This window comes from Chondrus crispus, genomic scaffold (genome assembly GCF_000350225.1).
Source record: "Chondrus crispus Stackhouse genomic scaffold, scaffold_182, whole genome shotgun sequence".
Lineage (NCBI taxonomy): Eukaryota > Rhodophyta > Florideophyceae > Gigartinales > Gigartinaceae > Chondrus > Chondrus crispus.
In genome coordinates this window covers 187,883-202,013 of record NW_005179049.1, presented here as the reverse complement: position 1 = coordinate 202,013, position 14,131 = coordinate 187,883, and the positions used below count along the sequence as shown (strand labels likewise).

Sequence of the window (14,131 nt, the reverse complement as noted above, 5' to 3'; positions counted from 1 at the left end):
GCGAGTGCAGCAAGCGCCTTGGCGATCATCGGCGCGGGCTGGGCCGGGCTGGGCGCTGCGCACCACCTGTCCAAGCAGCCCGGGCTGGACGTGCTGCTGGTGGACGCCGCCCCGTCCGTGGGCGGGCTAGTGGCCGGGTGGAAGACGAACAAGGGCAAGGACGTGGAGGTGGGCATCCACGGCATGTGGCGCCCGTACTTCAACATCTTCGACCTGGTCCACAACCAGCTGCGCCTGGACCCGTTCACGGACTGGACGCGCTCGTCGCAGCGCTCGCCCAAGGGAAAGGTCGTCGAGAGCCCCATCTTCAACGACCTACCCCGCCTCCCCGCCCCCATGGGCACGTTTGTGTACACCAAGTTCCTCGACCTTCCGCTGGTCGACCGCCTCTCCGCGCTGCCGTTGCTTGAAGCCGTCGTGCAGTGGGATAACTCCGACCGCGCGTGGCGCAAGTTCGACAAAATGACCGCAAAGGAGCTTTTCAGGTACTACGGCTGCTCAGAGCGCGTCTACAAAGAGGCGTTTGAGCCCATGCTGCTCGTCGGGCTGTTCGCTCCAGGTGAGCAGTGCAGTGCCGCGGGCGCTCTGGGGATGCTGTATTTCTTCATCTTGGCGCATCAGGCTGATTTTGACGTCGTGTGGCCACGCGGGACCGTCGGCACCATGATCTTTGCGCCGCTGGTGGAGAGGATCAAGGCGAACGGTGCGGAGATCCGCACATCGACGAGGCTGGCCGACGTGCGCGTGGAGGGCGATCGCGTGACGGCCGTCGTGACCAAGGGCGCAGACGGAAGGGACGTCGAGGAGGAGGTGGATGCCGTCGTGTTCTCCGTAGGGATCAGCGGGATCCAAGGGATTTTGAAGGGGAGCAAGACATTGGCGGCGAGGGAGGAGTTTCGCAACACGAGCAACTTGACTAGTATTGATGTCATGGCCGTGCGCTTGTACTTTGATAGGAAGGTGCGCGTGGAGTTTGCGTCCAATGCGTGCTTTGGGTTTGATTCGTCTACAGGCTGGACTTATTTCGACCTCAACAATGTGCATGACGAGTTTCGCCGGGCGGAAAAGACCGTCATTGAGGCCGATTTTTATCACAGTAATCAGCTCATGCCGATGCGGGATGAGGATATCGCCGAGGAGGTGAGGAGGAGGCTCTGCGTGGCGGAGGGGAGCTTTAAAGGGGCCATCGTTGAGGACTTTGTTGTAGTCAGGGTGCCGAGAGGGGTTACGCGTAAGTTGAAGCGTTTTGACAAGGGTTTCGTGAGGAGGGCCAAGGTGTGCTGCAACTAACGCCCTTTTTTCTGTCTTGTCCTGTACCGTGCCGTAGATTTCCGACCTGGCTCATACCAGGACTTTATGGATTGCAACACGTCCTTGGAAAATGTCCATATGTCGGGAGGTACGTTCCAATGCTGGCCGATTCGGAAATCCGCTTGTTCTTCTTTCCATGTCCTGACTTCGCCATTTACACTCATTGCTTCTTTCTCGCCCGGCGTTTTTGCCGCGTCCTCGTCATCACCAACCGCTCAGACTGGTATGTTAGAAATTACATTTCGACGCTGCGCAACCTGGAAAAAGAGAGCAAAGCGACAGCACAGCCTCGTTCTAACTATCAGATTCTACGTCCATCTTTCTCCCCATTCTGCCTTCGGGAAACAGGATTCGAACGCTGCACGGCAGTTTCAGCCAGGAAAAGGCGCTCGTCACTGGCTATGAGGCCGCAAATGCCACCCTCGATTACTTGCGATTTGCCCCAGAAAGTCACGCAAAGATCATACCAGTCGAGGAGGACGAGGCACACATAGTAGCAGCAAGGAAGGCGTACCGCGCATTGGAGACAGTTCGGGACCGGATCAACCCGCTGTCCGAATTTTTCATGGCCTAAAAGGGTAGAGCGGTTGGCACAACATTCTTGTAACGTAAACCTCCAAACACGCGCATACATTGACTGTGTAAATTGGATCAAAGAACGGTAGATACTCGGCGATTGTTGCCGTCAGAAGAGGATTGTTATTTTAAATGGTAGATTTCAAATCCTTTAGCAGATCGCCGTATAGACTGACCGTGTCATCAAGGGCTTTCTTGCCTTGCTTGACGAGCGAGTCCTTGTTCTCCGTCAGTTCTGTAAAATTCACAGAGTATAACTGAAAGTCTATGGATGATATGCCATTGAGGACACCATTCCATTCCTCCTCGAGTCGGTCAATGAGATCAAAATCGGGAGAGGTTTGAGATACGATCTGCCACGACTTGAGAAAAGTTTTTCGAATGTTGAACAGTGGGCTCTTGACTCCAACAGTGCCTAAAACGCGCCGTACCACATCTCCATCATAGTTTTTTGTTTTTGCCTCCCATTCTCGCTGGAGCTCCACGAGCGCATCATAGCCAGCTTGTATTTGAGGCATGTATCTATGAGCAGAAGGAGAAAATTTGTTAGAGCACTTGTAGTGACTTAGTTTGATATCATTTTGTGGTGCTGGCGCTTACGTTTCAACCTTGTTGGGATCTCCACTCGTGTTGTACGATGGTGCCGTCGTGTCTGACGAGTACATGGCAGCTAACGCGGAGTGTGGCAATGGTGCTGCCAACACCAGCGAGGTTACCGCTAAATGGAGTACGCTTCGCCTATCAACGACCGACATTTTTACACACGTTGAGGCGGACCGTTCGAGACCGTCCCGCATCAAAGCTCGTTGTGACGGTCGACGCAAGATAGGCTGTGGAACAAAGGCCATGGTTCTTGCAAAAATAGGCGACGCTTGAAGTGGAGAGCACTCTTCGGGGATGTCACAGTTCCTCTTGCTCGGTTCGACGGCACCGTATTCCCCCGTTCCACGCTGACTCGGGCAAATTGTTCAAGAATCGATTCTGCTTGAAGGTCAACCCACGACTGCAAAGCTCAGTTATGTATGGAGAAACTGGAGAAAAGACTCTACGTCTGTTTCGTACATAAACCCTTCTACGGTAGCAAGTCAACCGCCTGACCTTCGTTGATATGGGCATCAGACACGTGTGACGTTGAGATCGCATGGGCTGTGCACCATTGGTTCTGACCAAATCTTTTTTATTGGCGAAAAAAAGTGGCTGATTTGAAAGTTTCGCCATTTTCAGACAAAAAAAACTGACTCTGAAAGCCTGAAAGTGTGGACGTTACCCATCCAATCACCGGACTTTGGGTCCCCCTGGTGACGTCACCCCGCTTTACGCCCTTGGGCGAACTACGTAGAAAACGTTTTCCACATGACTGCACTTCCGCAACACCGACCTTGGCACAAACCTTGCAAAGACAATCACCGTGTAACGTCAAACATTCGCGGAGCAGCCGCTGGTGAAATCAACTCCGCCATTTGCACAATTTCCCGTCTAACTAGTTGCATCCTCCTATCCAACGAGGCACAGGTGTAGAACGAAAGACTCGTGTATTTTCGTTTTCCCCGGGGAACATCCCGACAGCACCTACACAAGCAAGAGAACACCAACAGAGTATGATGAACAGTTTAGATAACCCTAATCCTGAAGTCAAGGTGCTCACCCGTACAAACTCCAAGCCATCCTCAGAACAGTCGTTCAAAGAAAGGATCTTCGATATAATCCGGGACATCCGCGATCCAGAGCACCCACACTCGCTCGAGGAGTTATCCGTCATCGACATAGACAGCATTTCAGTTGTAGAGCCGATCGACGACAGCCCCGGATACGGAACTGTATCAATTCACTTTACCCCTACCGTTCCGCACTGTTCGCTGGGCTCCATCATCGGGCTTAGCATTCAGACAAAGCTGTCCGAGAGCAACCTTCTCAAACCTCGTGGAGAACACTACTACAAGCTACGCGTCACATGCGCCGACGGTGCGCACGTCAACGCCGAGGATATCAGCAGACAGCTCACCGATAAGGAACGCATCGCAGCCGCGTCGGAGAACCCCCGTATCATGGGCCTCATACGAGCATGCACAGATAACCTGCCGTCGTGAATAGGCACTTCGCTGCTCGCCGCTTGGATCGGAGGTGACAACTCCCGCTCGATATGGTAAACTAGATCCTTGTCCAGACTTTTAACAAGATGTTTTTGTACATAACCGCGTTTCCCCTTAGTTCGATTTTTTTGAACCAGAACCGACTTGTGAAACGGCATCGCTCAAATCCGTCTGAAAGCTCGTCGCTAGAAACCTTCCCTCCTCCGTAAAATACTTTTCGTATCCGTTGGTAATTTCGACTTTTCCTTCGCTCTGTTGAGGGGATGTGCGGATTGTAAGCCGATAGATGCTTGACCCCTTCTCACCGAGTCTGGTGGATACCCACACCTTTTCTGGAAGTTTGCTTTTCGCTATTCGTTTCGCTTTTGCGGCGAGTCTGCCTACATACATGGCATTCGCATCCCATATATAAGCGGAAAGATTGATCGATCCAATGCACGCCCCATAAAGCAAGACACAACCCAACACAATGTTTCTGTTCCCCGGAAACTCCCAGGGGTTGAAGTGGGAGAACATCGCCGCCGCTACCGCAATAGTACCCGCCAAGATCTTGATATTGCTAACAAGCACGGCCTCGTCGTATCCCTTGGCTTCCATACACTGTACATGAGAAAGTGTCGGAATGGTCAGAACCCCAAACACATCGTCAGGAACGCCGCTATCAAAACGAACACGACATGACAACTCACCTCTATCATCTCATCGTCCAAGAGTCGCTTCACCTGCGCTAGATCGTAAAGTCCTGACTTGTCTATCTTCGCCCGAGGGTTCGTCACTGCCGGGGTCGAAGAACCTGTCTCAGCCCCAGACGTCTCCTCACTGGCGCTTTCACCTTTCGGGGCAGCCCGGCGACGCCACCACAGCATGGAGATGGATTTATTCTTGCAACGACGTAGTGGACCAGGATGTAGAACAAGAGGGCAGGAGTGCGGCGGAGAGGCGTATCGGACTGACGGGACGGTGACTTAAGAGAAGTTGGTTTTGCTGTACAGCAGCAGGCGGCTAGTTTCACTCCCCTTTTGCGAATGCCAAAAAATTATTATGCGAAGCCTGATTTATTTACGACTTGCTCTGTTTCAATCATTTTGAATCGACATCGTTGCACCCTCGATTCTAGCACGAGCGCCCCGGAGCCGCGTGCATTCGCAAGCCTTCTACCTTCTTCACTAGAATATACGAGTATTCCTTTCGCAGACCTTCGCAACTATCGCGATGCATTGAGCATGGCCAATATATAAGCAGATGTTAGCAACCATCACAAAATCCGCTCATGGATGGTAACAGTGTGTGAGCTGCGAGATAAGTGTTTCAGCCTTTCAAGTATCTGCTTTTTGTTGGAGTGTAGGAGAACGAGGGCAAGAAGCAGAACCGTGGAAAAAAAAATCGTCCCCGAAAAGCTATTGAAGAGATATTTCTGCTCGGATAAGAGACGTTTTGAGATGCCAACATTACCAACTTGAGCGCGGTCGATGCTAAATAGTCTAGGACACTAAAGTGTCACTCTCAGGAGTAAAAAAGAAGTGCCGATGTCGGTCGCCCTGTGGCAAGCAATTACATACAACAGATAATGGATATAAACTGAATGCTTGTCGCCGAAAGCAGACCTTGACGTTGCAGACCGCATTGTGTCCGCGCAAAGACGCCATTTCCGTTCTCTCTTAAGCACCACGGCCGACTCTGGAGCTAGAATTTACACCAATGAGCACACCAACCCCCCCCCCCCCCCCCCCCCCCTCCGCTCTGGTCTTCGTAGAATCCGAAGACTAACGCACCTCTTTCTGTTCTTTATGACTTTGAACCCCAACTGTAGAATTTACCGCAGCCACCAATATCACGATGAAGTGAATTAATTTATGTACAGGACTTCGACAGTTTAAGACCTGTTTCACGCAACTGCGCTTCTCAACTGACCTCTCGGCCTCACGGTGCATGTCTGTCATGAGCTGTAGAGAAAGACAGGTCAAATGAAAGTTCGTCATGGGCAATAGGGGGGAACCAAGTGAAACCCAATGTCGCCTTCTTAGAGACGCAAACAGTACCTCCTTCTGTTTGTAGCTTACGTTCGTGTGAAAGTTCCTCTAGGCGAACGGACAGTCCGTACCCAGATGAGTCTTGAAGTTATGTCTGTCCTCTGCTATGTTCGAATGCAATGCCATGGCCTTCCAACGCTTCTGACATTTTGGCGGAATGCTATCACCTCGATATAAGAGTCAGGTCCTTAGTTCCTCGAACCATATAGGCATTGTTGAAACGATCCCCTCGCCCGGCGTTGTCTTCAACCAATCAATAGATAACGCATATGTCCGTTAGGTGAGACTATGAGGTCTTGGACATGCGGGAGAACGGAATGGAACGACCGCGTTATATGAACGAAACCGATGCAAATGTCTTTTGAGCCAAAACCACGGAAAAAAAAACGGTACGCGTCTCTATGTCCGATACCCGGTCGCTATATTCGTTTGCCGCAAGAATATTATAAGCAGCGGCAACCATTACGTTCCCCACGACTCCCTTGCATGTCACAAGAACAGAAAACTATTGTGCTGCCTCTTAGAACTGAAGAGCACTGGCTCCGCAATAAAAATAAGTAAATCGCCCTGAGAAATTATGCCTCCTCCAACCGAAATAACAGTACTCTGTTCGGCTCGTAGGTGACGCTTAGTAGTAACAAAGAAACGAAAATAAAGACAAGGAAAATATAGTGTTAGATATCAGACGACCATACTCATACATAGCCATGAAACTCATTGCGGACTTACCTCGCAATCCTGCCAGAAGGATCGATCGAAAGAGCTGGGCTCGCAGTGCCCTCGACATGACCCGCCTCAAGGCTTTCAACCTTTTCGGTGCGCAGTTCTGAGACTTCTGGTAGAAGACTATTTCTATCCTTTGAATGACTATCCAAGGAGACCCTGCGATCCTGATCTGTTTCAGAATGTATCCAAAGCTCGCACTTCGCCTTGCTTTCGTCGCTTTTCGATGGCTGGTCTACTGACGCTTCGCGAACCAAAAACGCGACTCTGGCATTCGCATACGCAGCCGCGTCGTAGATTAAGCGCCCTTCGCGGAGAAATCCCGCATGCGATATAGACCATTTCCGCTTTTCTGCGTCGTAAAACACCGAAATCAAATTCCCAGCTCCCGACACAATCGAAGTCACTGTTCCTTCGTAGGCATTGCCTTCATCCGCTTTTCTCACATCGCGAAACTTCGGGCAAGCAGCGCCACTCCCAGCCGGAACCGAAAAGAAGATACCCTCGTCTGCTGGCCATGACAAGCAGCTCTCGAGGACCGGCCGAGCAATCATCTTTTGACAAAACCTGCGATGGTTCTCGACTGCAGGAAGAAGGCGAATCTTGAACGATTCTTCCACTGGATCGAGCGCAGAGGGGCCTGCAATGGACGCGGATTGCGATGTTGCTCGTTGAAAGAACTTTGATACCAATCTCCCATCTTCCCCAGTCAGGTTAGCCAATTCGGGCGCTGTTCTTCCCCGACTTGTATTCCCACCCGCTCTCGTTGCAGCTATTACCAACCATGCAAGAAACGCCTCAGTTTCGTTTGCCATACTTTCAATCTCCCACATAATCTCACCCAAAGCCCAGTACAGACTCTCCGTCAGCTCGAACAACTCGCGTGCCTCGTGTTCCTTCACGCCAACTGAAGAAAATCTTGATCTCAATTTGGAAAGTGCTTGGTACTCACAGGCCCTTACGACGCTATTCTCCGCCACCGGTAGAACGTCATGCAACGCGTCAGACAGGTCATCCACATGCCCTCGAAACGCTCGCAACGCCTCCTTTGCGCCATTCTCGCTCATATCCGCTGCAAGAAACTGCAGAACGGCCCCGTCCACAGTCCCGCCACAAAACACGTAGTGCAGCATCTCCCACGGGTTCCTCGACTTAGGCTCCGCGAAGTCCGTCAGCAACTTGTCCATAGGTTCAAAAACCGTGGCTTTCCTGACCTCAGCCGCCCCCTGCAGCCAGCACTCTTCAATTCGGGTGGCGGTCGCTTGCACTCTCTCCATAAACGCCTTTAACGCGACCACCTCCCGCCCGATCCGCTCGATCTCTGGCAAGTGCTCTAGCACGGTCTCCAAACCTACAGCCCGGACCACACACTGAGCATCGCCTCCCCGGGCCCGCGTGCGCGGTCCGCCCGTATCCCTCACTCTCTGCCCGTAAACGATGCACTGCGACACCTCGGCATTAACATGCAAGCCCACGACCGTATAGCCCTCCGGCAGCACGCGCACCCTCGCGATGAGAAACGATAAGTTTTGCGACAAGATAGTCAAAAAGCCGTCGCGATCGCCACAAAAACTTAACCCTTCTGCCCGGACCACCTCGTCAGGCACGGCAAGCATCCCCGCGCGATCCTCGTAAACGTCGCGCGTGGTGCGGGGCGCACCCACCCAGGCCAAGCAAGCGGCCGGCACGGGCAGGGTGACGGTGGCGATGGCCCCCCCGGTGTCTCTTGCGACGCGCTTCGCTCTTGCGGAAGAGGCGAAGGCGGAACGGTCCACGGAGAGGATGGAGAGGTCCGCGGCGGAGGTGGCGACGAGCAGATGGGCGCCGTCGGGCGACCAGATGAGCGAGGATATGTGTTGGCCGGGGGCCATGGAGAGGGAGATGGTTGCCAGACGCTGCCAGGACAGACGGAAGATGGCGACGGAGGTGTGGTCGAGGACCAGAGCGAGAAGATTCATGCGCGGCGACAGGACGAGATGGGACACGGGAGCAGAGGTGTTGCGATCTTGTAGAAGGAGCGGGGCTGCGCCTTCCATTGGGGTTGATTTGAGGACCATGGTCGAGGTAGGTGTCTCGAGGGAGGTGTTAGTGGTGCTGCGGTTCGGAGGTTGAGTGAAGGAAAGTGAGAGACCCGGTGGGCATCACGCGGAGTGAGTTGTTGGCGTGTTGAAGAATCGCAAACGTGTCTCGGTTGGCAAGAATAAAAAGTGAATGCTAGAGATGAAGATGATGATAATGATGGAGCTTCGACGCCTGACCGATGCGGTGGTCTACAAGGGAGCAACTTGAAAGATCAATGCGCGATCAGCTGCTCCCTGTTTGTCTGGCAACAGAATTTGAGCCAGATATGTCCCTTCAAGAGCAACCAGAAACCCAACAACGTGTGTAAAGTTATGATCACTATCTTCACCTTAAACAAAACGAAATGGCGGGAAATCCTTTACATCGCTGTCACCAGCAATGTCGACACGTTGCCACGTTCGCACCGTATCATACAGTACAGAACACACCCTCCGGTCATCCGTATACTGTACCCCCCCCCCCCCCCCTTCGCCTGTTCGCCTGCCACCTTCATCCGACACAACTCCTCCTCCACCCCCTTGCCTTCGTCGCCAAGCCGGGGTCTCATTGCTCCCACCCTCGCCTCAATGGCCGCCTTCGTATCCACCGAGCAGTGGTCCCAGCTCGCCGTGATCGCCGCGGTCGCCGCCTCCCACATGTCCCTCCCCAACCACTGGCTGCCCTACTCGCTCGTGGGCCGCGCTCACGGCTGGAACCTCACCTCCATCCTCGGCTTGAGTACGTCCATCCCCCACACATCCTCACCTCTCCACTCGTACTAACCCCTTCATCCCTCACAGCTTTCCTGGGCGCCCTCGGCCACGTCCTGAACACTCTGCTCCTCACCCTCGCTATCTCCGAGCTCTCCGGCAGCTTCTTCTCCGAAGATGCCTACCGCTTCCTCTCCAGCCTCTCGCTCTTCGTCTTCGGCCTGTACTATCTCTACACCTACTTCATCGCCCGCCGCCGCGAGTCTTGCTGCGAACCAGGTGCCAACGGCTCCGCCCCCGTAGTGTCAACCTCTGCCCGGCCCACTGACCCGCCCGCCGTTCACCGCGCAGCCGCAGGCTCGCTGCTGCTGCTAACAGCCGTGTCGCCTTGCGTGGGAAGCATGCCGGTCCTCATCGCGTTTCTCGCCCCGCCGTTGTCTGTGTCCACCGTCATGGCTGCGGGCGTCACTATGCTCCTGGCGTCAGCAGGAGTGATGATGGTCCTCGTCGCCGTCAGTTATGCAGGGTCCAAGACGCTCGGTTTTGCTAAGGTTCGACATCATGAGAGGTGTATTCTGGGAGTCGCACTTATCGTCCTGGCGCTCTTGACATTTTTCATGTTTTCGCATCACCATCACCACCATCATCAAGCGCATGGCGTGAGTCATTCCAGCCTAGAGCACGCTCACCATGGTCATGATGTGCCGCTGTTGGGCCGGAGTGGTCAGCATGAGCATCATGATTGCGAACACGGTCATGATGACGCCCATGTGCACGGATTGAGCGCTGGTGAAAATATTCGTACGGAAAACAATCACGGGCATGCGGCGAGATAAACTACGTGTCGTGATGGTTACGTCACGCATCTTTTTTGACACAGGGCTTACATCCCTGAGCCTGCATATTCGTACACTGTGTACGCGCCCAAGGTTGTGAGGGTAAGAACGTGTTAAGAACTTTTAGCTAAGTTCTACCGGACCGTTGTTCTCATATGAGGACACTTTTTGAGTTAAATTTTTTCCGACTAGCGCACTCGACAAGAAGGAAAAAGCTTCCCCGCCGCCGCACTTGACTTCTGCCTTGGGGCCAGAAAGAGATTTATGAGAATTGCATGTTCTTCCTGGCCGTTTTCATATATGTCTAATGTCTAGTAGTAGTATCGGACTGTTCGTCCTCATATGAGGACAGAAGTCATTTTATTTTTTCTAGACAACGCAATGCGCCATTTCACTTCTGTTTTTGCAACTGGAAGGCCATCACCACTGGTAAAGCACTTGCTCGTCGATTCTAGCGAAAACCAACTCGTTGGAGCACATAAGTGTGGTCCAAAGAAAAAGTTGGGATACAGCATTTTTCCCAGAGCAAATTTTACAACAGTAGCATAGAAACATTACGCGGAGTGCTTTCTATTCGATTCAACTTCAGAAAAATTCAAAAACTAGTGTCTATCCGACCAAGCGTTACCATAACATAAAAACGAGTGAATTTTATATCTTTTCAACTTTGATGTCCGCGGTATCCATTTTTTTTTTTTTTTTGTAGGTTGACTCTTTTTAAAACTTTTACCTTTAAAGTTTAAAGGTAAAAGTTTTACCGTAAAACCGAATAGAAAGCACTCTAAACTTTAGAGTGGCATGGAGACACTCTTTAGACGAATACCCGCAGCAAACCGGCGGCTTTTGCCGCACATCCGACAAACGTACCCGACGCTGTAGTGCTCCATCTGTGCAGCTTGTCACAGTTGCTTCCATTTGCGCAGTTCCATCCACAAAGGAAACTGTTTCCTGATACCATCGGGACCGTTAAATCAAAGTAGCAATCTTATTCTCGATGGCCGGGGGTACTGGACTTGTACATGACTGTGAAGCAGATTGGCGTTTGAGGAATCCGCACCGTTGCGTCAAAACCACTTTGTTAATCATCTTTTGCGGTGCAACAGAGCGAATGTGGTTTCGCAAAGAGGCGCTCATTTGACTTTCCGCCCCTTTGGAGGTGATGATTGTGTCCTCCAACCGCGAGTAAGCGTTGTAAAGCTCGGACGGTTGCAATTGCCCAGATATTGCTTCTGCGCCTCTGTGTACTCAGCCACGATGGCATTCACTGCCCGTCTGAATGGTTCATGCAGCGCCCATTCGTATAGAGACAACCCAATTGCCTTTGTAGCCCCAAGCTTAACTCCCATGTTTTGGCGTACGTGTAGGGGGTCCAAGAACATCTTTGCCTCATTGAAAACTTCTTTACACGCCTTGTCGATGCTCTTCTCTTGGTCAACGATGGCGGTGCGTTCTGCGACGTTCGAACCCGGGTATCTCCTTGTATGCCTCAAAGACGGTTCTCCAGTACTCGTAACTCTCAGCTCCAACGAAGTGGGCAAACACCAGTGGCAGGAGGTGCATGTTCGTGTCGTACGTTACAACCTCGAATGTAGTCCCGTACGATTGCGGTCCCACCCCGTCACAGTGAGCCGCATCGGCTGCTGCCGTCCTACGCCCAAGAGCACAATAACGAGCAGCAACGCTCGGCACGAATAAGAGCCCACCGTAGTAGCGACCGTCTTCTGCAATATCCGACATGTCAATCACCTCTTCGTTGAATTTGGCGTCCTCTGGGATGTTTTTCGCCTTCTTGCACTGTTTGAAGATGTGCTTGGCAGACCGGATTCTCTGCTGCTTCATCTCCGAACCGTCAATAATGAAGATACGAACGGTGTGCCCACAGTTGCGCAGCAATTCAGCATACCCCTCCATGCTTGCCATATCGACAGCCCGAGATGCGTCCATATGTCGCAACAGCTCGACACGTACGGAGCGATAGTGGCTATCCGGCGGTTGGCGCTTGTAAATTTGCTTTGCCCTTACCAGCGCAGCGATAGTTTTCGCCCAGATGTTTGGATTGCTCGTAGCCTCGCTCTGAATGGCACGAGCAATTGCTCGTGCCATTCAGAGCGATGCCGGCATATAATCCCTTGCAGGTTAACCTGCAAGGGAGTATATGCTGGCATGCAGTGCCCTCGCCTCCTACTCCCTTGCTGTTCCTCTTCTCCGCTCACATGTTGCCCGCTGCATTCGTTGGAATGCTCCGTAAACCTGTTTAGTTTCCAAAGACCTGAGCGAGGCTGCCAATGGAACACAATTGAAGCATGGCATGTCGTGTTGCGGCATTTCATTCTCACTCTTTCCCACGTTTGGGAGTTGTTTACCCCGATCTGAACCCCTACATAATCCGTGTATGCTCGAATCAATTGCTCACATTGCCAGCGAAACTCCAGTTGCATGCCAAGCTCCGGGATAATCCCGACACATCGGCGCGGCTTCCATGTACGCGCTCCCACTTGCTCGGCCTTGAGGGCAAGCTTCGCACGTTGCATCGTGCGGTATTTAGAGGCACGCTTCTGTTCAGAACGTTTTCGGTCCAGAGCAGAGTCTTTGCTACCTGCAGATTTTTTCCCGCGCGCGGTATTTCTTGGCGTCGCGGAAAATTGGCCCCCCCCCGCGCGTCCACTTGCGGAAGTGTCACCACTCTCTCCTCGCATTAAATCCGTGTCACCACTCGACTGGGCTTCGTCCTCCATGTCCTCACTCAGTCCTGCGAGCCTGGCAATAACGGCATCGTCAGCATCTCCAATGACGTAATTTGCAGGGGAATAGTACGCATCTTTGTCCCTTTCTTCGCTTCCACTCTCACTATCAGGGCCATCCTCGTCTTCATCTGCGTATGCAGTAGACCACCAATCACCGCAACCTCCCCCAGTCTCCTCATACGTTTGAGGAGGCTCCGGAGCGTCTTTCTCGCAAGATTGAGGAGCATCATCACCATCCACGCCCCCACGGCCTGGCTTTACAACAGGCGAAATACCATCGCTTGAGACCTCACCGCTTCCTTCCTCCCCTTCTCCCCGGCTTTACCGTTCCTGCTCCGATCCCTAACGCTCCCCACGCGCATGTTCAGTACGCCCTTTCTCTGCGCTTTCCTGCCATTTGCTCTCACTCCCTTCGCGATGGATCTCCTCGCGCTCGTGATCTGCCCTTTGACGCTCCCCGTCCTCGCGCTCTGCCATCTCAGGAGCTGTACGCGCCCTTTCTTCACGTGCGCGTGCATCACGCACCCTCCGAGCGGTAGCCTCTTGCCGCTCCTCCTTCTCCCTCTGCTGTTGAGCAGCTGCGCGAGCATGCTCATTTGTGGAGTTTGGCGTAAGATTGCGCGCGGTAGTTGGAGCTTCTTTGCGCTTACGGATCTCTTCGGCACGTCTCTCGAAGACCCGCAACTCCTGCTCCCAGATTGTTTCAGAGAGCAAAAACTTAAGACGACCCCGCAAGACGAAATCTCTGTCGTGATAGATGTCTTTCTCGTTAACAGCAACGGCAACGAGGTTTTCTACCATTTCCATTGCCCTAGTCAATGTACGCATTCTTCGAGTCGCCCCTCGGGGATCGTCGCGGCAGATGTCCGGGTGAACCAAGGCAGCGAGACGGCGGAAAGCTTTTCGAACAGCTGATATCGGGGCAGTCGCTCCCGTGAAGCAAAACAGGTGTAGAAGGGTCGTAGCATTTTCCTCCACAACATTGAAGTGACGGAGGGCCTGCACAGTCGTTTTCGGTAGGTCTGGGACTGCTAGGGGCCACATGGTTGT

At 52.8% G+C, this 14,131-nt stretch overlaps 4 protein-coding genes; 2 read left to right on the top strand and 2 right to left on the bottom strand.

The window, feature by feature from the left end:
* Positions 1 to 4,059, top strand: CHC_T00008760001 (amine oxidase; the record flags this gene model as incomplete). XM_005714327.1 is given in 5 exon segments in its annotated part: positions 1 to 117; positions 154 to 1,231; positions 1,328 to 1,403; positions 1,660 to 1,885; positions 1,886 to 4,059. Coding segments are annotated over 4 exon segments (1,497 nt in total), but the record flags the coding sequence as incomplete, so codon positions are not given.
* Positions 4,060 to 4,091: 32 nt separating this feature from the next.
* On the bottom strand, positions 4,092 to 4,896 carry CHC_T00003254001 (hypothetical protein). XM_005714326.1 is given in 3 exon segments: positions 4,092 to 4,577; positions 4,667 to 4,843; positions 4,844 to 4,896. 2 exon segments carry the CDS (start codon positions 4,841 to 4,843, stop codon positions 4,092 to 4,094), a joined length of 663 nt encoding a protein of 220 aa, XP_005714383.1. The 5' UTR covers positions 4,844 to 4,896.
* Positions 4,897 to 6,055: 1,159 nt separating this feature from the next.
* Positions 6,056 to 7,284, bottom strand: CHC_T00003253001 (hypothetical protein). Its single transcript, XM_005714325.1, has 4 exons — positions 6,970 to 7,284; positions 6,737 to 6,902; positions 6,535 to 6,634; positions 6,056 to 6,167 (listed from the first exon to the last, which is right to left on the bottom strand). The coding sequence occupies exons 1-4, from the start codon at positions 7,282 to 7,284 to the stop codon at positions 6,056 to 6,058; spliced, it is 693 nt and encodes a 230-aa protein (XP_005714382.1).
* A 1,871-nt stretch (positions 7,285 to 9,155) lies between these two features.
* CHC_T00003252001 (hypothetical protein) lies at positions 9,156 to 10,403 on the top strand. XM_005714324.1 is given in 2 exon segments: positions 9,156 to 10,337; positions 10,338 to 10,403. The coding sequence occupies 1 exon segment, from the start codon at positions 9,156 to 9,158 to the stop codon at positions 10,335 to 10,337; it is 1,182 nt and encodes a 393-aa protein (XP_005714381.1). The 3' UTR covers positions 10,338 to 10,403.
* The last annotated feature ends 3,728 nt before the right edge of the window (positions 10,404 to 14,131 follow it).

What these genes read in the sequence shown, in the direction of transcription:
- CHC_T00003254001 (XM_005714326.1), bottom strand. Translation starts at nt 4,843, where the DNA reads ATGCTGTGGTGGCGTCGCCGGGCTGCCCCGAAAGGTGAAAGCGCCAGT. An exon ending in TGGACGATGAGATGATAGAG is followed by an intron (nt 4,578 to 4,666) that starts GTGAGTTGTCAT and finishes TCTCATGTACAG; the next exon opens with TGTATGGAAGCCAAGGGATA.
- CHC_T00003253001 (XM_005714325.1), bottom strand. Translation starts at nt 7,284, where the DNA reads ATGATTGCTCGGCCGGTCCTCGAGAGCTGCTTGTCATGGCCAGCAGAC. An exon ending in TTTTGGTTCGCGAAGCGTCA is followed by an intron (nt 6,903 to 6,969) that starts GTAGACCAGCCA and finishes ATTCTGAAACAG; the next exon opens with ATCAGGATCGCAGGGTCTCC. An exon ending in CCTTCTGGCAGGATTGCGAG is followed by an intron (nt 6,635 to 6,736) that starts GTAAGTCCGCAA and finishes GTTACTACTAAG; the next exon opens with CGTCACCTACGAGCCGAACA.
- CHC_T00003252001 (XM_005714324.1), top strand. Translation starts at nt 9,156, where the DNA reads ATGGCGGGAAATCCTTTACATCGCTGTCACCAGCAATGTCGACACGTT.